This window comes from Diabrotica undecimpunctata, chromosome 7, assembly GCF_040954645.1.
Source record: "Diabrotica undecimpunctata isolate CICGRU chromosome 7, icDiaUnde3, whole genome shotgun sequence".
Lineage (NCBI taxonomy): Eukaryota > Metazoa > Arthropoda > Insecta > Coleoptera > Chrysomelidae > Diabrotica > Diabrotica undecimpunctata.
The window spans coordinates 113,588,901-113,613,306 of NC_092809.1; the positions used below are offsets into that span (position 1 = coordinate 113,588,901).

A 24,406-nucleotide genomic window follows, 5' to 3' on the forward strand; every position below is an offset into this window, starting at 1 on the left:
CCAGCTGACAGCTATTGCCGTGTCGTCAGCGTAAAGACTTGACACACCTTGAGGCACACCTTGACTTGAGGCACAAGCCTCCAGGGCTCTGAGTTCAGACAGGGTTGCCCCTATCCGAACTCTAAACCTTCTGTTGACTAGGTACGACGCAAGGAGACATGTCATCGCCTCCCTGTATCCAAGATCACTAATTTTATAGAGGAGTCCTTGGTGCCAGACTCTGTCGAATGCTTTGCTGACGTCCAGGAATGCTGTCACAGTGTACATTTTTTCGTTGTATCGTTTTGTTATGAATTCCGTTAGTCTTAAACCTGTTATCCTGTTACCACTTTACCGCCAAAGTTTTCATGTTCTTAATTAAAATAACTACAAAATTTAAGACAAAAATTGAAATAAATTTTAAACATACCAATTTAGTTTTAGGTAAAACTCAAACATTTTGAGAATAATGCTGAATATTTTATTTTAGAAACTCTCCGTCACTCTTTAATGATGTTCTATTAGGTTTTATCCCAAGTGCATTAAAATTTATGCTACCAATCATTTTCAAATAAACTATAATCCCAAATATAAGAACCACGTCGTTTGCCTCTAGAAGAGAATGGTTGTCCTTCTGTCTATACTTGTGTTGTGTATCATGTTATTTGTCTAATAATAGTAAGAGATCTCATTACTCTAAACTGGTTACACGATAGTTCTAACATTTTGCGAAATATATACAGCTCTACGTGTTAGTTTTTTTTATTATAACTCTATTGGTAATTTTTAAATTCTTCCAGGATAATAATCATAATTATTTTAAGATCTTGGTCATACATTTTCTAAGATACGAGTACAAAACAATTTTAATATAAAATTTCGGAAGAAATATTATAATTTGTTAAATATATTGGTTTTATGAGCTACATTATCATATACTGTATAACTATCTTGCTGTAACGGATATAAAAAAAATATAAAATGCAGACCATCTACTCACTAGACCTACCTCAACGCTTACTATCAAGAAGCCACCAACGCAAATCCCTTATATAAATGATTCATTGGCTCACAAAAACATCTTTATCTTATTTAACTATTACATCCATACTCTAAATCATACAATCCCTGCCAACTGCCACCTCAATGTCCATTAAGTAAACAAAGTAAGTATAATCCTTTCATCGTCCGACAGTAATAGTCCCGTGAATGACGTACCAAAAGATCCCCATAATAATGATTTACCTTATCCTTTTATACGGTCAGGGCACAAAGCTCCCAAGCTGGCAATAATAAGATTACCAAAAATACTTCACAGATTATAGCCTTACACTATTTAAACGATCTGTCAACTGGGTGAAATAAAGCGGAAGGGTTAGGAACTAAAGGGTTTATTGAGATTACTGGAAGGAAAAATATGAAAAGTATGATTTTTTTTCAACGTATGATATAAATTTGTTAACGTTATCGATTTAGCTAGCATTTTATGTATACGATATGGATGAATAAACTATTATGTTAGTTACGCGGTAAATAGAAATTATTATATTATTAGGAGATTGTGGTTTTAATATTAGCTAGTCTCAATATCCTATAATCAAAGCAATAAGTTCTACGCCTTGCATTTAAAAATATCATACTTTTAATAAATTTAATTTTAACTTACGGTAAAAACTTAATAGTACTATATATAGCAAGGGTGGTAAAGAGTCTATAGCAATAAATATTTAATTTTTGTTGCCTTTTTGCTACGAGAAAACAATCATCTTTAGCTCGTGTGGCAAAACAATCATATAACTCACATTTATATACAGGGTGGGCCAAACCTCAGCTTTTATTTTGTTGTTGCTAAACAGCAGAGTATATAAAACAATGTTTAGAATTAAACTTCTTTTTCTTCTTTTTCTTATTCTTCTTCTTCTTAGTATATTAGATCCTAAGGTCTGTTTTCTCCAGTCTGATTTAGGAGTATTTGCGATGTTGACTGCCAGCTATCACTGTATCTTTTAGGGGGTCGGCTTGTGGTCTTTTACTTTCTGGTTTTCCATCTTTTACTATTCGGAAAAGTCTTTCTCTTCACGTTCTGTTTAAGTGTTAGTTCCATTCTCGTCTTCTTTAGCGTGTCTCAGTGTTTTCATCTCTGTTGTTCTTGAACACATTCGTTGCTACTAATGAACCTCGCGCGTTGTCAGGAATTTCCACCATGTGCCACCAACGCGCCTGGCGCGTTTTCGAGAGTCTTTTGTTCAGTGGTCATAATATTACCCGGCTTTACTACTGCAATGAATTTTATTGTGTCGGATGTTTATTATATATATGTTAGTGTGTTGACAACAGAAGGTTGGTTCCGAATGTGTGTGTTCTTACGTTATTCAGGTGACTTGTTCGAAAGAAGGATATTGCAAAATCTATTTGAACTTTAGAAAAGGTAACTATTATGCCCTTGTTTTATTATTTTTTTATATACTACATTTTTGAACAGTATTTTGAGCTAAAATCACATAAAATAGTAACCTGCATGTAATGTAAACGCGCTAGGTGCGTTCATTGGCTCCTGGTGAGAATTAGTTTTAGTATAAAGTAGTTATTTATTTGCAGATCTCATGGATTAACTACCGGGCTGTTCCAGTGATGGAGAACCACAAAAAAATTGCAAAGCGTGATCAAGCTTGACACAGAAAACCATTGTCTATTTACGAACTTCTGCAACTTGAGAAGAGTGTGATGCTGAAGCTGATCCAGACTATATTGTCGAAGCTTGTTCTAGTAATGATTTTTCAGGTAGTTAATACTGTCAAAATTCAGCACCTTCTCGAGTCAACCCTTCTTTATCTCCGCCAATACCACCAGTCTTAGAGATGCAAAATTCCGTAAATGGAACAAAACCATTCGATTATTTTCAATTCTTAGCAACTGATGATTGTTACAATGATCTCTGTACCAAAGCAAATGCACACGCCGTCGCGTCGAATTATTATGTCAAAGTTACGAAGATCAAGAATTTCATCTTGGAAAGATATAACCGTTGACGAATTAAAGAAGTTTTTCAGTTTGCTGCGTCATATGAGAACAATTCGTGTAAATCGACTTAACGATTGTTGAAAGAAGCACTATCTCTTTAATTTGACTGCATTTTCAAGCTTTATTAACCGAAATGTATTTCTTATTTTAAGAGCTTTGCAATTCAAAAATCGCCGAAAGCAAGTCACTCGAACAGAAATCTGACAAATCAAGCCATTGATTGATTTTTTCAATAATAAAATGAATGCAGTTTTTTACCCCGACAAAGAAATCTTGATGAATCTATACTTCCGTGGAGAGGCCGCCTAAAATTTCGGCAATACATCAAGTGAAAACGACACAAGTTTGGTGTAAAGCTGTACTCACTGTGTGAGCCGAACGGGCTGGTATTAAAACTAAAACTGAGTTGTCTACGCAGATTCAGCTGATGTACAGTTAGGAGGTTTACAACATACTTAAAAGGTGGTTCTATGTTTATTAAAAGAAAAACTTGGTGCTGGTCATGCAGTCTACCTGGACAACTTCTATAGAGACAATCTCACTGAGACTTTATTAAATACCCAAACGTATGCTACGAGCACGCTAAGGGTTAATCGAAAAGGAAATCTGCCTGAAGTTTTAGCAAAAAAAGTGAAAAAAATTCAAAAGGAAGTGAAGTGGTCCCCAGTATAATTCGCGAGGCATATGTGTCGCAAAGTGGAAGGACCGGAGGGAGGTGTTAGCCATATCTAGTGTATTTAATGGAGAATTGCAAGAAACTACTAATAAACGAGGTCAGGTGAAGCAGAAACCACAACTCATAAATTAGTACAACGATTTTATGTCAATGGTAGACCAAACTGATCAAATATCGTACTACAGTTGCGAGCATAAAACTCTTATTTGGTATAGGAAAGTTGCTATCCATATGTGTCAAATCATGCTCTTAAATTCATGGTTTCTATATAACGGCAATAGTTTAAACAAATTAAATTACTACGATTTTCGGCTTGCGGTCATTGAAAAATTACTTGGGCCACCACCTGCAGAACCCATCCCAAGATTTAAAGTATACTATCTGCCAGAATATTGCCGCAAAGGTGAAAATGGAAAGGTGAAAGAAATACGATGTCAGGTATGTTGGACTAATGGTAAAGTCAATAAGGATTCCGTTTACTATTGCTCCCAATGCCCTGAAGGTCTCGGACTGTGTCTAACTCCATGTTTCCCTGTATCTCATGCAAAACTATAGCAGTAGTATATAGTAGGTAGTTTCAGTTATTTTCTGTTAGAATAATATCTTCGCTTGTATTTTTATTATTATCCTGTTGCTTACTGTGTCGTTATTTATATTTTTAAAATATATTTTTTGATGCATTTAATTTGTATGTACGTATTTTAATAAAACAGTTTTTCTTGCGCACTGCACCTGGCGCGTTCTGCGGCAGTACAGTTTCACAAACATTGTCCAGTGCTGACAACGCGCCTGGCACGTTTCTTTTGTTCTGTAATATAAATTGTTAAAAAAATAAGATACAATTTTACTTTGAGAGGTGATTATAAAAAACTGACAGTTACAATAAAAAATTTGAACTAACTGGCTCACGGGTATAAGTCTCCCGTCCAAGTTGGCAAAGAATGTGTTAAGAACATAACTGATGTATATTAAAGACGTCTATAATACAGGGTCAGTCAAAAAAACATAATGAACCAAAATATTGTTTTTTTTTTCATATAACACCCTGTATAGTAAACCATTTTTGAACACATTTTTTAGAAATATAAGAAGTTTATGAAAGGTATTAAAGGTGATTAAGAAAAATGGTAATATTTAAAGGGCTGTTGAAATAATGTTGAATGAAAGGAAATGCAATGGTATATTTTCATTTTTTGTAAGACTTTTTTTTGTAGGTTGTCTTCTGTGCGCATATCTCTTCAATATACATGTCCACTAATTATTTACTTGATTAAATAGATAGCCATGTCCACTAATTATTAAGTTGATTAAACAAAAATTTAAATATAAAAATTTGTTACTGAAAATGCAACTATAACATTATTACCAGCTTTTGTGACACAAATAGGTGAATATTTCAAAGCATACTTTATACCTTTTTAAAACGTAGTATGTATGTATTATAGGTACTCACATTACAAAGTTATTTAACTCTTCTTACTCATAAATAAAGTTTAACTAATGATACATTTAGTAAAGAAAAGCGATCATAAATTCATTTATATGCTTAAAATTAGGTAGATTTTAAATTGGTTGTTTATTTAATTTAATAATTAATGTATGAATAGATTACATTTACTAGTGTGGTAAATATTATGTAGTAACATGATCAATTATTTAATTCAACTAATTTTTTCTATCATACGTTTTTATTTTAATCTTTGACATTTTATTTTATGATTCTAAAATCACATTATAATTTTTGTTTTTTATGAAAAATACAACTTTATTGTTGTTAAAGAAATTATTTTTAATAAAAATCCACAAAAACATGAAATCTATATCTTTTTTTCTATATATATATATATATATATATATATATATATATATATATAAGTTTTGTTTGAAACATTTTTTATATACTTCACAGTTTAGCCGTAATCAAAGAAAGTCGGAGGTTTCAAGCACCCTGTATATTGCTAACATTTCGTATATATTTTTGTAAAACATACTTATAAAGATATTTATAAATTACTATTAGAGATACTAGTAACAAGAGCACCAATATACGTACAATAGTTATTGGATTATATACCGATACTGATAAAATAATAGCATCATCTGGAAATTTCATTTGCATCATTAGATAAACTTAAAATTCACTAACTGATTTATATTTATTTCTGGTAAACCATAGTTGACTTTTAATCTATTTGTATCCGAAATATCTGTATTCAATTTCAATAAAACGTTTTAATATCAGGAATTCCCTCATATTTGATAAAATCTAAGTGTTTTGGTTCATGTGTACTTAACAGTTTTCTAAAAGCAACATGAGATAGAGTATATGATAAAGTGGAAAGAGGCTATTATAACAGGAAAATACATCGATAATGAAAGTCTACCATTGTTCGAAAGTGGTATATTTTAGCGACCTCAGTTTCACAGCATCTTAACATGTAGCGACATCTGATAATAAATCACGCAAGTAGCGTCCATACTGAAGCCATATTACTGTTGCTTCTTTTGACGGAAAAGATTTTTTTTTCACGTTAATAGCTTCTGTACCAGTCGCTCTGATAATTCCTGGTAGGATGAAATACGTATAAGCGAGTATACAGAAGCATTATACGTGAAATCAAATCTTAACTGTTTTTTCTTTTTATACTCAAAAGCGCAAACAGACAGCGGTCTGGCGTTCCGAGTTCTGCGTTCTTTTCTGGAGTTCCGAGCGTACACATGTGGAGGTCAATTAATGGCGTTCAAGTTTCTTTTCAAGTATTGAACCTGAAACACGTTCTCAGATAGTTCTTCTTCCGATGACATTACTTTTGTTGAGTCTGAAGGCGTCTAAGCAAAAAAGGAAATGCTGGGTGCACCTAATTAACAGCAAGCGAAAAGATCAAGGAGAATTTAATTCTTCAATATGATATTTATGTTCTATAAATATTATTTTTTTTTATTTATTTTCGTATGTCAATAAACAGCTTCAATGAAAATAAACATATCTATTACCGAACGTAGATTTATCACGATCTCTGTTTAATGCAGATCTATCGTGAATAGAACGCCAGATCGCAAGAGCACTGACCGCCCAGTTCTGACCTCTGGCATTGTGTGTTATTAGATTGGACGTAAGTACAAAGTGCGCAGACCTCTGAACGCAGAACTCAGAACGCCTGACCGCTGGCTGTGTACACGCGGGCTTAGATTACCATTCTTAGAATCGCAAAAAGCTTAAGAATCCTTTTCGGTTTTTATGATATGCCATGTGAAACAAAAATACTACAAAGTATATGTAATAAACATATTAATGCATAACTATAATCCACAATTTTTCAAAAAAACCTTATTGGTTTCAACTACATCCTTACGGAAATGGATTATGGCCTTGACAGTAACCCTTAACCTCTATTTAAAGATTTGCGTTTGTAATGAAATGCCAGATGCAACCAAATATACTTTAAGAGATTGCTTTTTACAACTTGGCACGTTTGACCAACTCTTAATACTTTTTAAACTTTGTATATTATAGATCGATCTCGTTTAATGTTAATCTATAATATCTTTTTGCAATCTTGCGCAAACTTTTCAAGTTTGCGCAAGATCACAAATCATTAAATCTTTAAAACAATAGTCGAAAGCTTCTTACTTTATGGCTCAGAGATATGGGCCAACAAAATAAATGAAATAAAAGAATGAAAAACAAAATAAATGTAATGAAAATGATCTTTTGCACAAAAAGTAATAGACGCATTAGAGAACTAATGAATGTAAAGGAGACACTAAATGATAAATAGAAAAACAAAAATTACTCTGTTATGCATAAATGCAAAGGCTTGACGGGCCAAGTATTCCGCTGAGAACGTGGAAATGAAAACCAAACAGAAGAAGGAAAAGAGAACTAGATTGTAGATTACAGTGGAATAGTAAAGGAATATAGAGACCTCACTGAAGAAGATATATATCATAAAAAGAAATGGCGATTGGGATGTGGTAAACGACAAACAGAATATGCTGAGTAATGCTACGGATTAGTAAGTGAGTAAGTAATTAAGTAAGTATAATAAATGAAGTGATTATAACCGCCTACAATATGCACGCTATCAGATTAAACACCACTTGGTTTCAATAATTTGAAATCATTTTTACTAAGAATGATAAAATTTTTTTTTTAATAATTATTATTTGATAACCAAGAAAAATACACTTCACCTGGGCATTTTTCCATTTAAATGAGTTGCTATCAATATTCCCCAACTTTATTTCGGAATCTCAAAAATTATCGATTTTAATTTGATTTATTGTTGTGGCTTTTTCTCTCAACTGATATATCACGAAGTTCTAATTACCTTCAATAAAAGATATCAAATACATTCCAATCACCGTTTGTTCGTGTTGTCACTCAGTTGGCGGTAGCCCATTAGCGGCCCATCACCCATCACCGAAAAGTAGATGACGGCAAGTCGCTGACTGTTCGAATGCATCAACTTTCTTCAGGACCGTACAACACGTTAAAAAAATAGTTTGGTATCAGTGTACATTGCTTACAACAATACGACAAAATAAAATAGAAAAATAAACATAACAATAGAGAAAGGCAATTAAAAATAAGAAAAAATTGACAAAAATTGGGATAAAAAAGAAAAAAACAAAAGATAACAAAGAGGAAAGGTAACTGTTTGGGACAAACAAAAAAGAAAAAAGTAGAAGTAAACCGAATACAAGAACAAAATCCCGAGGAATGGCTGCAGTAGTACCAATGTATAATTAACTGCTTTAAAAAAATCACAGAATAAATACATTTATTAAAATAAACGGTATCGAAACTAAAATGGGTAAAAAATTGCACGTGAAATATCATGTATTTACATATTGACATCATTGCTTCTATACGGACATTGAGCTGTTTATCAGGTACATCGATGCTATTAATAAATTTATTAGGAGCTACCTGGAACTGGTTTCTAGAATACTGTTTGTCAAGAACTCCATGCTTTGTACCAAGGGTATAAGAATCATCTTTTTTATTTATTACAACAGCCATTACATTTCTTGAAGCTAGTTGGCTCGGGTCACCATCAGGAAAGTTTACCAAAACGTTGTCGCCGACTGAAACTGGGGTGATTTTCTTTCAGTAAGCTGCCTGCATTTTAATGCAGCTACCCAATTGTCTCGTATTGTGTCTATTACAGATTTTTTTGGGCAAATAGTGCACAAGGGTAAGTCTAAGTCTTCGTTTTTTGAAACTTTATCATGGAGGTGCTAACCACATTCAAAACAGCTATTTGCTTTATTACAATCAATATCGCAGAGTGTTAAGTAATAGCTTTTTCTACGTGTTTATTGTTTTCTACAGTCCTTGTCAAAATCTCTGAAGCATCTTCATTCACAGCATTTATTTCTTCCGTTATCTTCTTCATTAAAACTTCTTTCAAGCTTAGAGAACTCTCCTTCTGGTTCTTCCTGAGTAATTATTTTTTTACGACGTAACCAAACATTACCTGACAAGAAATTCTCTTGATCCCACTATGGTATAACTGTTGTTTTTAGTATTCTGAATGATTCTCAGACTATTTGCCCATCCTAAGGTGTTGTTATCAGCCATCCAAGCCACAAGACTATTTCGAAGGTTTTGATTGATTCGTTTGACAGACGCTTGGCTCTGCGAGTGTCTTGGTTTTACATATACTAGTTTTATAGCACTCCATTTATTGGTTAGGTTCTCGAGTTCTTAATCACAAAAAAAACTAAATTTTAATAATTCAAACACTCTTTACTTATGAGGCTCATATTGGAGCGGCATATATGGAGTGACATGTCTCGTCCTGCACGTCTGAACCGTGAGAAAGGGATTTCAACATTTGCCCAAACTAGAAATACCCACAACCCGAAGTGCTTATGGGTATTATGGTTTTTTGCTCAATCTCCAGTGAACGTGTTTATTTTGGCAATTGAGTAATTTTGTTTACCCACAACGCGTTTTGCTATATATAATAAAATGCTCACTCCGCGACGTGGGTAATTCACATTGTCCACCTTGTGAAGTGAGTCAAAATTTCGGGAGTTTGAGCGTAACATACACAAAACTTTACTTTTATATTTTTAAGTCTTATACACTAAGGGTTTAGGGATTTAAAATACTGGGGGTTTTAGGGAATAATATATTGTCTAGCAAATTTGTAACTGAGCGAATGTAACAGACAAAAAGAAAATGAGATAAAGGGAGATAAAGAGAGAGAAAGCAAAATAACGCTAGTGAGAAAGACAAAGAGAGGGTGCAATAGTTGGAATTTCCACTGTGGGACCTGATAAGTCAAGATGTCGTACCAAATATTTTGATTGTACATTTTACAGATAATTTGAGGAAGAGATCTTTGTATTACGACAGCGAGATTAATTAATTTTATTAGAATAAGATAAAATGCAAGGCGCCAGTATAGTTTGCTATTTTTTGAAATTCCACAAATCATTACCATCATGATTTTGCCAACACACTTTTACTTATAAATCATAATAATTATCAAAATCCCATTGTTAGCCAGAAATCTCTCACCTACTGACTGTTATCGTTATCGCATATCATTCAATCAGCTATTAAAGTTTTTGACTGTGTCCTTTAATAACAGGTCAGTGATTAAGAATAGTATTACAACACGTTAAAAAACTCATTAATTAAAATTAAATTTACGTCTCTATTAGTTTATTCAGTTTAGTAAATGACAAATTATCTTGTCGGTATTTAAAAGTAGTACTAATAAATCAGAGAATAAGAACAACAGATAAACAACAGGGTTTTCGTAGTGAAAGATCGTGTACAGATGCAATATTCATTATAAAGCAAATTAATGAGAAATCAATAGAGTATAAATCAGCATTTCTGTATCTGATTGACCTAAAGAAAGCGTTTGACAGTGTGAGATTGAAAGATGTAATCCATCTTCTGTATAATAGAGAAGTTCCAATAAATATTGTAAAAACTATTGAAAACATCTACCAAAACAACAAAATAAAAATCAGAATAGATGAACAACTTACATAACCTATAAAAATAGTCAGCGGAATAAGACAAGAGGACTTATTGAGCCCCATGCTCTTCAATGTATACATTGATGAAATCATCGAAAGCGTTAACAAAGGAAGAGGATACAGAATGGGAAACAAAAAAACAAAAATATTCTGTTACGCAGACGACGCAATATTGATAGCCCAAGATGAAGATAGTCTGCAAAGACTGGCCCACAGATAAGAGTAAAAGAATTTAATATGACAACCTCATCTTAGAAAGCTGAAATAATAGTAGTCAGCAAAGGACGAACCAGATGTAAAATAGAAATTGATGGCATCAGTATTGACCAAGTAATGGAAATAAAATACCTAGGAATTACACTGTCTAGCTATGGAGACCTGGACAAAGAAGTGAAAGATCAAGTACAAAAAGCAAATGTACTGGCAGGATGCCTTAATAACACTATATGGCGAAACAGACACATTAACACTGAGATGAGGTCAAGAATTTTTAAAGCCACTGTAAGACCAATAATGATATAAGCCTCAGAAATAAGATCCGACACAGCCACAACGCAAAGGCTACTGGAAACGGCATCAATGAGGGTACTGAGAAGAATTACAAGAAATACGCTGATAGATCGAAAGAAAAGTGAAGACATTAGTGTGAGTAAGTGACAACCTTCCATAGAGATATTAATACGCCAATGAACAAGCAGATATGCTCATAAAGAGGAAGAATAAAAAGAAGAAGTATTTAGAAATAAATTTTCTGTTCATATATCACATTGTGTATGCTTATTTTTACGCTGTAAAAAAAAGTTTTATTTTTTTTTTGACATAATCTTCCCTTGGTCAATACTCTTTATCCAGATGTGTTTTAATGGCGTTATTTCCTTTATGTAGAGTTCTATAAAAACTGACCAGCGGGATACGTTTTTACGTTTTTAGAATAAATGACAGTACCAAGAAGACAAAGCTGGTGACATTTTGGACCTCATAGTGCAGATAATTCAATGTTCCGATTGTCAAAACTCTCCAGTCGTACTCTCCAGTTATCGCTTTGCTCTTTTCAAGAGTCAATCAGCAAAATTCCTTTCGTATCTTCAGTGTCACGACCTTACTCACATTCTTTGGGGCTGAAGAATCTATTTTTATCCATTATTTAGACTACTATTTCCGTTCACGTAGTAGTAAATCATCGTAGAGTATCGATAAGCTCAAAAGTCACTTTTGTTTTTCTTAAAACTTTCAAGCAGTTTTCGGAAAGTGTTATGCGAATGCGCTCGTAATCGCTAGTGAGCCCATGTGACACTTATCTTGCGCAAAGCTTTTATATGTTCAGTTCCAGATACAAATTGTTACCAACATATTCCTTTGATATTTTTTAAAATTAGCAATTTAACACGACTTCATACTCCGATCTTTTAAAACCATATCATTCGCTTTATCGATTTCAGGTGTAGTTGCATTTTTTGGTTCAACTTCTCGTGCGTCACCCTAAACGAATTTGAGCTTCTGTTAAAATCGTCCATTAATTTAAACTTTACTTATTCGGTTGGTGCTAAACCTTTTACGAATGGTTTTATCACTACACAAAATCGGATTTTTTCTATTTTCATGACATCACTCACCCCAACTGCTTCAAACAACTTGCTACGGCCATTTGTATAATTTACACAAAATATTTACAATATTCCACTAGATTTTTCGGTATTAAAAATGGCAACTCCGGTTCTGATGTTCTTTCAATCTTGATTATATACGGGCTTAACATCATTTAGGCCTGTCAGACGCTCATTAGTCAAATTTACGAGGTTAATCAAATACCTAGTTCGATGTACCTACTGCCTAAATAAAGTAAATTAAAGAGTGTGTTCCAACATAAATATTAAGTTAATCAAAATTTTCGGTAATGGATCGGTCGCTTAATGGCTAATGGGAGTTAATTTGTTTTATAGAAACAGCTTTGGCATATCGAGTATTGGATTTCACAGTAAATGTAACCGTAATGGTAGAATAATAACATGAACAGATTAAATATAAAGAAACATTATCAATAATTCACAATAAAATTATGATTTTACTATTATGTTTACGAAAATTTGTAAAAAGAGCAGTGTAAATTTGAAATCATCTAAAAATTTTTTATTATGATATAGTACAAGTATAAATTAATAATAAATATTGCAAAAAATGTGAAGAATTTCCAAAAATAACGAAGACAGCAATAAAAACTGTATATAAAAAAGAAAAACTGCTCCCATCGTAACAAAATGATAACCAATTAGGTAGCAAATTCTTCCTCATTAGCATGTAGTAGCATCTTAGTTACTCAAGTTAAGAGAAGTTTATATTCGGATTTTGTAGCCTTTAGATTAATTCTAAATAATTACTACTATAGTTACGCACGGAGCGAATTTTATACCAGCAAAAATAATCAGAGCAACTGGTAGAGAAGCTATAAACGTGAAAACAAATCTTTTCCGTCAAAAGAAGCAACAATAAAATGACTTCAATACGGACGCCATAGCAACATCTGATAATAAATCACGAAAGTAGAAATGCGAAGATTTCTATTGACGAAACCAAAATTAGATTTTAGTTTATTATATGGAGCAGAGTAAGAGATATGACATTGTGATGAGACCTTGTGAGTTAAAATCGGTTTACTGGGCTCAGAGGTATTGCTTTTTAAATCTACAACAAATACCAAATAGCAACATATATATATATATATATATATATATATTTAAATTAAATTAAATTAGGAAGGTAATAACGATAAAAAATATTTTTATGGTAAAAATAGATTCAAGTGGCCAAGCGTTCCTCCAGCAAAAAATCTACGGACTGCTGTACATAACATAATCAAGATTCCAACTGCAATTCGTTTACCCGAAAATAATCGTAAGTACATATTTGAAAGATTATTATCTGAAGATATAGTTACTATAATACTAGAGTGGACCAATCAGAAATTATCTACTCTAAGGAGCAAGTATGCAAATGATAACAGGTCAGAATTAGCTTATGTAGACACAGTTGAGTAGAGCTTTCTTAGGATTGGTGTTATATTCATCAATATTTAAATCGAATCACGAAGATGTCGACCCATTCTTTGCTACAGACGGAACTGGCCGAGGTATCTTCCGTTCCGTAATGTCGAAGAAAAGAAAGAAGACTGATCCATATGCTGCTATTTCTGCTGTTTTTTACATGTTTATACAGAACTGTCAGGAGCTATACTCTATTGGTACCACTGGATGCATCGATGAAATGCTTACTGGATTTAGAGGGAGATGTAAATTCAAGATCTACATGCCACAAAAGCCTGCAAAATATGGAATTAAAGTAATGTGTCTAAGTGATGCCCGAATCAGTTATTTGTTCAATGCCTATATATATGGAGGAAAAAATACCGATGGAGTAGGCCTGGATGATCAAAAGAAAAACTAAATGTTCTAACTTAATCTGTTCTCTGATGATGCAAGCCTATTTGTTAGACAAACAGGAACATTACCACCGATAACTGGTTTTCCTCTATAAAATTAGTGGATATTCTAAAAATAAAAGGTTTGACATACATAGGTACGTTAAAAAAAAATAAAAAATAAATTCCATTGGCGTTCCTTCCAATGGTTTCCAGAAAAGTTGACGAATCTCTTTATGGGTTTACTAAAGAACTAACGCTTCTTTCTCATTGTGCCAACGTTGTTTTCTCATGGTTTTAGTTGTTTCATAGTTGCACCACAGTGGAAGTATTGACGGTGATTCTAGAAAGCCTGAAATGATTGCATTTTATAACGCGACAAAAGGTGGAGTAGATGCTCTAGATGAAAAATGCAGCAAATATTCGAGCAGTCGCCGTACACGTAGATGGCCAATGTCAATATTTTACAGAGTTGTCGACATAGCTTCTACAAGTGCATATATTGTGTATTGTTCGGCAAATTCTGAAGAGAAAATAACTCTATTCCAATTTGTCAAAAGCTTAGCACATGATTTATTAACACCACTGCTTACCAGAAGACTAGCCAACACACCAATTCCTAAAGAAATTCGAATGAATTATAGTAGGATACTTCAGGTTCCAGTTTCGGTTGTCGAAACAGTGAACGAGAAGTTGCCAAATACAAAAACCTGCCTTATCTGTCCGCCAAGGCTAAAAAAGAACTGCTTATGCGTGTGTTGAATGCAAGAGACCAACTTGTTTGGACTTTTTAAAAAAAAATTGTAATACTTGTTACATTCTACGCGAAGTATTGTATGCTTTGTTTTGTAATGAAATTTATTGTTTTTTGAAAAAATTTTAGTAAAACGTTTAATTAGTGAATTTTTGTTTTTTTTTGTTGACGCTATACTCTGGCTTATCTAAATAAATACTTAAATCAGTTGCAACAATTTTTTTAAGAGAATGACACTTTACGAGGTGTGTTTAATGTATTTATTTCTTAATATTAATTTGATGGCGGTGTCAATTTGACGGCACGTCACCAGTTGCGTGACAACTATGGCACGTCACCAGTTAAGGGTTAAGAGAAATATAATGTCCATCTATTAAGCGCTGAGTTTTTATCATGTAGAACTTCACCGATTCACTGTTAATAGGACTACAAGTTGAGAATAAAAATGTTGAAAAATTTTTTCTTCAGCAAAGCACACGGAGGAAAAAGAAACAATAGATGTTGCAGATAGAATTTTTAAGCAAAGTATACAAATAAAAGAAAAAATAAATTTCGAATTAACAACAAAAGATTAAATAAAATCTGTTCGTTTTAGACAGAAAAAACATTTACAATTGTTAAATATTGCTGATGATTTCCAATGGTCGAAAGGCGCGGTACTCTGAGAGGATGACAGACTAAAAACACGTAAATATTTTATTATTTTTGTAAAAGCAGAATATTTTAAGGTATTATATTAATAGAGACGCATCTATTTGAATATAATCAAGTTATTAAAAAACCGCTGAACCAATATTTTAAAAATATATCCAATCCAATTTAAGAAACTAATTTAATAATCTAACGGCTCATCCAAAAAATATAAAACCTTAAAAGGTGCAGTTTTAAACGATGATGTTCAAAACCACCCATGCAGTCATAAAAGGCCCAATTCTCAACCCTGCAATTATGTTCCGCCATTTACTCCCAGAACTAATAACTATAATCTGGGCTACCGCAATTAAATATTGTATTTTGGCACATAATGTGGGGTCGGCCGTTTCCCAGTTATAGCTTAATTTGGGGATGAACTACACAAATAATAGAACATTAATTAATAGGCTCTACTTTTCAAATTTCCTAATAGAGATTGATGTGTGATGAGTGACAGGGCGGTATAGTCATATTTTACAAGACGGACGCCACGTATTTTTCAGGGTAACACAACAAGAATTTTTTATTTCATCAGCTAAAATTTTAAGTTTTTTGAAAAATTTAGTTGCTTAAAAATTTATAGAGAACAAACTGGCTACGAACTGCTAGAAGCAAACTGGATCGTTTTTATCTTTGTTCAAATCTAAATTTGTTAAAAGAAACTAATTGTGGCTAAATAAAAAGAAGTTTACCAAAAAAAATAATTTTGAATGATATTTGAGAACACAATTTTATGAAGAAATATATAAAGATATTTATTTTAGTTAGAATACAAAGAGAGAATAAATTACAAACTATGGTAAAAAATTATCATCCAAAAATTAACTATACAAGGTTAGGTTGTCCACTTAATAGAGCCCTTCATTGAATTTTGTGGGAATCCTACAAATCATCATGATGTTGGTATTTATCAAACTTAATTCATTAAATATTTAATATTTTTATTTTGAAAATAACAGTATAAAATCCAATCTGGATCTGCGACTTTGAATTAAAATTCTCGATTGAGTTTAGTAGTCCAACGCAAGAGTAGTACTTTCAGGGTATCTCGAAACGATGCCAGCGTGCCTAGTGGCGAAATATGACAAAATTGGACGTATCTTTTTACGCATAAATTTTATTAAAAATGCCTAAAAACAAATTTTTGCGTATTTGATTGTGCTAATAATATAGTGAGTGTAGTTTTTATAGGTTTCCAAAGATTACATATAAATTAGAGAACAGAAGAAGATGGATTCGTGCTGTTAATATGAAAAAGTAAATATCACATAACCTCATTTTTTTATCTTCAATATTGACATAGTAAATTTATTAAACCAGCAATGTGTATGCATATTTAACTTTTGTTATAAATACATAAATGTACAGCATGTCTTAATCACTGGGCGGGTATCATCAAGCTTTTTATATGGTTTTTCGACTTTTATGCATATATTTTTAAAAATTTTAAATAATATACCTTTAATGATGTTTCATAAGGCTTCAAGCTAACTGCTTGAATGCCTGCCTGATGACTTCAGCTTTTATTTCATACTTTTTTCACACTTTTACTATTATTGTTTTTAATTAAATGCTCTTCTATATGACAAACGTGATTTGACAGTACTAGATTTTTCCCTTTTTTTCCGTTTCGAGTTGAAAAGATAAATTATGATGAATTTTTAGAAACCCAGTTCTTAACCCATTAACGTTGAGATTAATAAATTATTTATTTTGTATTATTTTTTGCAATATTATTATATATGAACTGTGTTTAAATAATAAAAAGCTTCATAAAATATTTTTTCTGAGATATTTCATTTCTGAGATATTAAGTGTTGCCTTAGAGCAACGCTAAGCGCTTACACTGCCTAGTTTTTGTTGAAAATAATAAACCAAAAAATTAAAGCATTTGGGATACAGTAAAGTAGGTAGGGAATAAAACAAAAATAGATATTTATTCATAAAAAATGTAATTCGGTGTGTATATTATAAAAATTTACACTATCGAGAGTGAAACGGTATAAAACAAGAAGTGCATAGTCCAATATCACATTTTAAACACATTGTACTAACGATAGATTTACATGTTTTATACGCACATCTTCTCTTTTTCCCATCTGGAATGTACTCTACTAAATGATTGCTGGTGTCAAAAGGAATGTCATCCGATACTCGGCCGTCGAGAGATGCTGTCAAGGAAGCCGACGGTCTTCCACTTCCTTTACTTTTTCTCTGCAAGTTTTACTTTACAATATCCAACTATTTTGTAATGCAACATCGAGCATCCACGTAAAAATTGGCCAATATCATTTTTTGCCACATCCAGTAGCAACTTACACTCTGATCCATTTGGTCAGTTTCTCCCATAAATGTATTATACTTGGCGATCAATTTCGGTCTTGAAACAATTATGTTTCGTTTGAGTTTCTTAGAAAATCTTCTTACTTGACCTACTTCTTGAGTGCCGCAGGATGATGAAATCATTGTTACTGTTGCATTATCCATCCACCGGACATATAATTGTCCATCATTTCATTCAATAGCTGTTTCAAAATAACATCGATCTTTTTTCAGAAACTCATTTTTAGGAGTTAACGGACGTCCTCTGGGAACTCGGTTTTCGCGAATGGTTCCTATGGCGTTATAACCACGAAATTTTAAAAATGAAAATAAAGCCGTTCCAGAAAACAAATTATCTATATAAATATTGTATCTTAGATTGCTTTTCTCGGCTGGCAGATCATCTAATAGTAATAACAAAGGACTGGCAGCTTTTCCAAATAGTTTTTCATAGTCATTATTTGATTTTAGATTTTTTCCCCTTTTATAAGTCGAAGTTAACTAAATACCCATTTTTTGTGTTGACACTACATTTTGTATCCAAATCTAATTGGCTTTTCTCTAATAAACTGCTTGAAGCTGTGTATGCCAAAGTATTTTTAACACAACTTTTTTTAAGCATGTCCATAAGAGGTCGTATTTTCCACGACTTGTCATTTTGGTTGATTTTGGTATTATCTGAACAGTGCAAAAACCGGCAAATCTGTAAAAATCGATCTCTTCGAATGGCCTTGGATACTGCATAATTTTCATATCATCATTATAATCCCAATAATGCCACTTGGATTGTAATTGATTATACCCACTTATATATAAAATAGTAATAAACATCTCCTCACCTGTTATCTTCGGATTGGGACAATTTAAAAATAATGCATAGCGACGAATATTTTTGTTAGAGACTTTTGTTCATATTTAGAATAGTCGGATTTTGGAAATACCGATGCACGTTCTTTGTCAAAGTCTGCTTCCTTCAGCCATTGAGGTTAATTTCGAGGCTCAAGAAGTCTATCTGAAATCCAATATTTTACCAATTTAGAATCAAAATTATGGCCACAGCCAGGAATGTCTTCATTCTGTTTATAATCTTCGATCAAACCAATTCTTTCATTGTTTGGTAGTCGTATTTCTGCTCCGGCACGTAATTGACGGGATGAAATGTTATCTACCAGCCTAGAAATGGTAGGTATTAACATTACATTACACTACTAAGGCCATACGTTTTTATTATAAAAGATTTGATTACTATATCACTACATACCCTCTCCCATCTTCATCTCCTGAATCCTCGTCAGTGTCTACATTTGTATCTGGAGGTTCTACAAAAATATCGCCATCTAATTCATCATTATAAATTATATCAAGGGCTTGAGCAAGCGGAAGCTGTCTAGAACAAAAATGATAAAATTTAAAATATAGGTAGTACAAGCGCCTAGCGTTGTTTTAAGGCAACGGCTGGGTTACAACAGGCACTGACAAGTAGTTATTGATCAATTCATATAAATTATTTAAAATATGTTTTGTTAGAAGTATAATCAACACAAATTTAACATATATAAATAATAAGTTTCATTTATATCCAAATGATGGTACTTACTCAAATCAAATGTCCATTATTTTCAAGTTCTAATATTATACTCAACTTCAAATGCACCAAACTAACAAACAGTTTTTAACACCGCAAAGAGATACGCATAACTGAGTGTGGGCGATTATGGTTGATGGAATTTGCAAGGTCACATCTCATTTATGACTGTCTTATGACTTCAAGCTCCTCCCAAATACAGGCATGTCTGCTGTTGCTTTAAAGCAACGCACGGCGGTAATGAGTTAATACTACATGCATTTCATACATAAACTGGAAAAATATAATTAAAAAACCAGTTATTAATAATTGTCAATTTCGTATGTATTTATCATATGTTTAACCTCAAATTGGGACGTCTAAAACTGCCAGATGAAGGCGGTAGGTGTTGCGTCAGTCAGGCATGGAGCGAATACGTTTGAGTGAATATACAGAGGCACTATACGTAAAATAAAATTTTTACTGTCTTTTCTTTTATTTCGATTTACTCTTTATGATTACAAGAAACCAATTCGCCAAAGATTTTTGCTTAGATGAGGAGATATATTGTGAAATGCAACTTTTAGATTCTCATTATCACTCTCTTACATCTTTAGCATCGTCTGTTTTGCCTTACAATTTATAGAAGGCAAATATTAAAGCAAAATTCTGAATTTTGGTTTAGTCAATAGAAATTTTCGCATTTCTACTTTCGTGATCAATTTTAAATACTTTCTTGTGTGCGTTTCTGGATTGCTTAGGGTGTTTCCTCTATAATCTTTTAAAATTCTTTGTTTCTAAATGACAATGTGTAATTATTTTTTGTTAAAACCTTTTTTAGCAGGTTTTTCTCTTTCAGAAATGGATTTTTTACAGAGCAGGTATTTTAGGCTATTATATACTGATTTCCTAATTCCATTTATGTTATATTCCCCTTAACATTAACATAATAATAATTCCATTTAGTAATAAAATAATTTAGGAACTATGTAAGTGTTATACCTAAACGTGTATAATATAGATGTTATTATTCATAAAATAAAACAATTTACTACATTAAATAATTTAAATCGCCCATCTGACAAACCCATTTAAAGACATTTAAATGTTTTGTCTGGATTTTACCATCAACTTAAAAAGAAAAAAGTAAATTAAAATTCTAATGTCATTACCGTTGTCGCCTAGATATAATGATGTCACACTTACAGACGATGAATCGTTTGTTTTTGACGCTTCTGCCGCTCATACTTTAGACAAATTATCGGTTATCTGATACATTAGCCGAGTCTGTGAGTGAGCCGTAGGACGACAAGAAAAATTGGAACGTACCAAAAGTCTAATTAGTGTCGTAGAACTCATCTTAAAGTTACACAATTCTAGCTTTATATGTTTGTTATGCTAGAAAAATTCTTATAAGCGTTAAATATAATAAAAACTGACAAATCTTCGAAACCAAAGTGAAAATATTGAGTAAGCAATAATAAAATGGCTTGCACTCTCATCCAAAATATGTTTATAGATATAAAAGAGGTCTAGCAGTTGAGATCAATATATTTTTTAAATTATTGAGTAGGGTATCAAAGAGTGACAGGCCTATAGACAGCGAATAAATGTAATTTACTAAAAGATGTGGTAGTATTGCTTGTAAATCGTTTGGAACGAATAAATAAAATTGAATTAATAATCCAAAAGCAGAATAAAGAAAATAGTGAAAAGTGGTATAAGTGAACAAAGAAATGACGAGCAAAATGTACATTTTTATTAAAATTTAAAGTTAGGTCGTGAATAGACGCCGAATACAAATCACAGAGAAGGCCCTTGATATAATAACCTGGCATATTTTTGCTCCGTAGACCTGACAAAGGTTTTCGGAGTTATCCAACTCGAAGATGTCTCACATCTATTATAAAAGAGATATACCAATCAATATTATACATATAGGCTTCTACAGAGATGACAGAAGCTGAAATCTAGGATTAGATAAGATTATTTGTGGAACATACTCAAAAGTATACATAGGTCAGACAGCAAGAACTTTTAAGAGACGTTTACCTAAATATAGATTTGATTTTGGGAAAAATATGCAGAATAAACTCACTAAAATAACTGAATCACAAAATACACCTCACAAAAAGGTCCTTTTTAAATAAAACTTCTAAAAAGACGATTTATTTTGAAATTCAGAAGTATATAAGATTACTTGTGCTACATCCAAAAAGCATACATAGGTTTGATCGGAAGAACTTGTCAAAAACGTTTACCTGAACATAAATTTATTACATAATTTATTTAAAAGCAGTGGAAATACGACGTGGGGTGAGGCAGGGGTGTTCTTTATCGACTCTGTTTTTAAATATTTACTTCAAATTTATTTTCAAAGAAGCGTTAGATAGGCAGAAGACACGGTACTGCTTGCATCCAATGAAAAAGAGTTGCAACTACTTATAAACAGGGTGACCGAAACATGTGTTGAGTATGGGCTGAAGCTTAATACTCGTCAGCAAAACAGAGCTACAACCAATGAACATCAGACCGTATGGAATAGAGTTAGAAGGAATCCACAATATCACCTATTTGGACGCAAATGATAATGATTACTAGGATATAAGGAAAGAAATAAGAATTCGCATTGAAAAAGCCAGAGCTGCCTTCTATAAACTAAAGAAAATTCTGATTAATCGAGATATTACATTAAACCTTAAAATTTAACCAGATTAATACGCTGCTATATATTCTCCACATTGTTGTATTTCATGGAGAGCTGGACTCTTACAGCAACACTACAGAAAAAACTTTGGCCTTTGAGATGTGGATTTGCCGATGAATATTGCAGATAAGTTGGTTTGATCGAATAACAAATGAAATAGTTTTATACTGAATGAAAAAGAGCACAGAAATAACAAAAACAATCATCATCATCATCATAAGTGGCTCGACAATTCGTTGTGGATCTTGGCCTGCTCACAAAGAAGTCGCCACTTCTGTCGAGTCATCAATCCATCTTCTTCGTGGTGGTCCTCTACTTCTTGTGCCCTCTGGTTTTGAAAATGTTAATCTCTTCGTGTCTTCGCGATCCGACATCCTAGCAATGTGTCCAACCCATCAAAGTCTCTGCACTTTAACGAATTTCACAATATCTGAATCGGTGTATAATTAATATGGTTCAAAGTATCGACGCCATACTTCATTTTTATTTACGGCCCCAAAAATGTTTCTAAAAATTTTTCTCTTAAACATACCAAGAAGTCTTTTATAATTTTAAAATAAGGTCCATTTTAGCCCCATATATAAAAACCGGTCTTATTAAGATCTTGTATATATTGAGCTTTACTACAAGTTTTATATTTTTATTATTTAAATGTTTCTATAGTTGTTAATTTGAATTCTCTGTTGGATATTTCGGGGGTTTTTAGAAACCAACATATATTTGGTTTTTTCCTCGTTTACCACAAGTCCTAATTTACTTGCCGCGTCCGCAAGCCTTGTAAAACTCTGCACCATGTCTCTCATGCTTCTACCTACTATAACTATATCGTCAGCGAATGCGAAAATTTGCGTCGATCTATAAAAAATAGTTCCATTCATTCGTTTAATTGTCTGATTGCCTTTTCCAAGGCAATATTCAAGAGGAGACACGCCAGTGCGTCCCCCTGTCTTAGGCCATTATAAATGTCAAAGAACGTAGAGTTTTCTCCTTCAATTTTTACTCATGAGCTTACGTTTTGCTTTGTTAGTCGGGTCAACTTAACTAACTTAGGTTGGATCTCAAAGTCTATCATTGCATTACATAATGCAGTTCTTTTTACACTGTCATAGACTTCTAGAATCTGCCTATGTACCAAAAACAATAAAAAATTGAAAGTTACAGTATTTCGGCCATGTAATGAGACATCCAAAGAGGTATAACCTTCTATACCTCATAATACACATCAAGATCGCCGAAAGGATAGGCTGGGGCTAAAGAAGAACATCCTGGCCCTGAAATACTGAAGAGTGGTATCGAGAGATATCCGCTGATCTGTTTCAAGTTGCCGTAAACAAAGTTATTATTGCCAATGTGATCGCCAACATTCGATAATGGGACAGGGTACTAAAAAAAAAAAGAGATAGAATTGATTAAGTTAACTATATTAATGTGGAAATTAAAAACAGTGTTGTGTTTTACGCTGTATTGTATAAAATTACGTAATAAAACAGATAAACCAAAAAATAATCCTACCAATACAGCAAATTTGCTGTATAATGCTCATCTCTTCTTAAACCGTTTAAATTTAGATGGTTTATCTATGATAATTTGATGGACTTTTGTTTTTCGTATGAGAGATCAATTAGATTTAAGATAAGCATTGATAGTCTAGCAAAACAGACGATTATACAAATTCAAACAGTATAAAAAGTATTCGCACCAGGTTGACGGGCACGTGTTTACTTATTCACGATGATCGCGTAATATTAGTAGTGAATGGTTTTTAAATAATTATGCAAGATTTTCCTTGTGTAGATAACGCATTGTGCGGGTGTCGTACTTTACGACTGGCCTAATTGTCGATATGAAATAATTCAAATACTTCAGGAACATTACGCTTTCGGGCGAAACATCTGAAATAGACGCCTGAACAGTGAGAGATGTCGGCGGCGTCAGGTCTATACAATTTTTTCAGCGGTCCATGGGTGACTAGACCTTATCACTGGCGTCTACATGTACTTTACAAATCGGTTTTAGGAGTATTTATTTCTTTCAAAATGTCTTGTGCCATTCATAGTATTGCAAAAGCTCGAACAGATCAATGGGTAAATGTGCCGGAAAAGTGTATGAGTTTTTTGGTGTTCTAGTGGGTGAAATTTTGGAATGAAATCAAGCTGTTACTGTGGGTAAGTTTATTCAAAGTCTGTTTGACAGTTTACGGCTCGTACGATATTCTTCAATATTTAACAGTATAAGTTTTATTGTTGTTCTGCATCGCTTTTGCACACTGT

At 32.7% G+C, this 24,406-nt stretch overlaps 1 protein-coding gene across 5 annotated transcripts in view; it reads left to right on the plus strand.

Annotated features, from left to right (window-relative positions):
* Positions 1-24,406, plus strand: part of LOC140445727 (uncharacterized) — a 513,557-nt gene that overhangs the window by 442,192 nt on the left and 46,959 nt on the right. Inside the window, exon 1 of one of the 5 annotated variants that reach the window (XM_072538016.1) lies at positions 23,847-24,301. The exons of the other annotated variants lie outside the window; for them this stretch is intronic. Within the exon in view, the coding sequence (XP_072394117.1) occupies positions 24,279-24,301 (23 nt within the window). The 5' untranslated portion in view covers positions 23,847-24,278. Of the gene's footprint in view, positions 1-23,846; positions 24,302-24,406 lie in introns of those variants that run through there. 5 annotated transcript variants of the gene reach the window in all.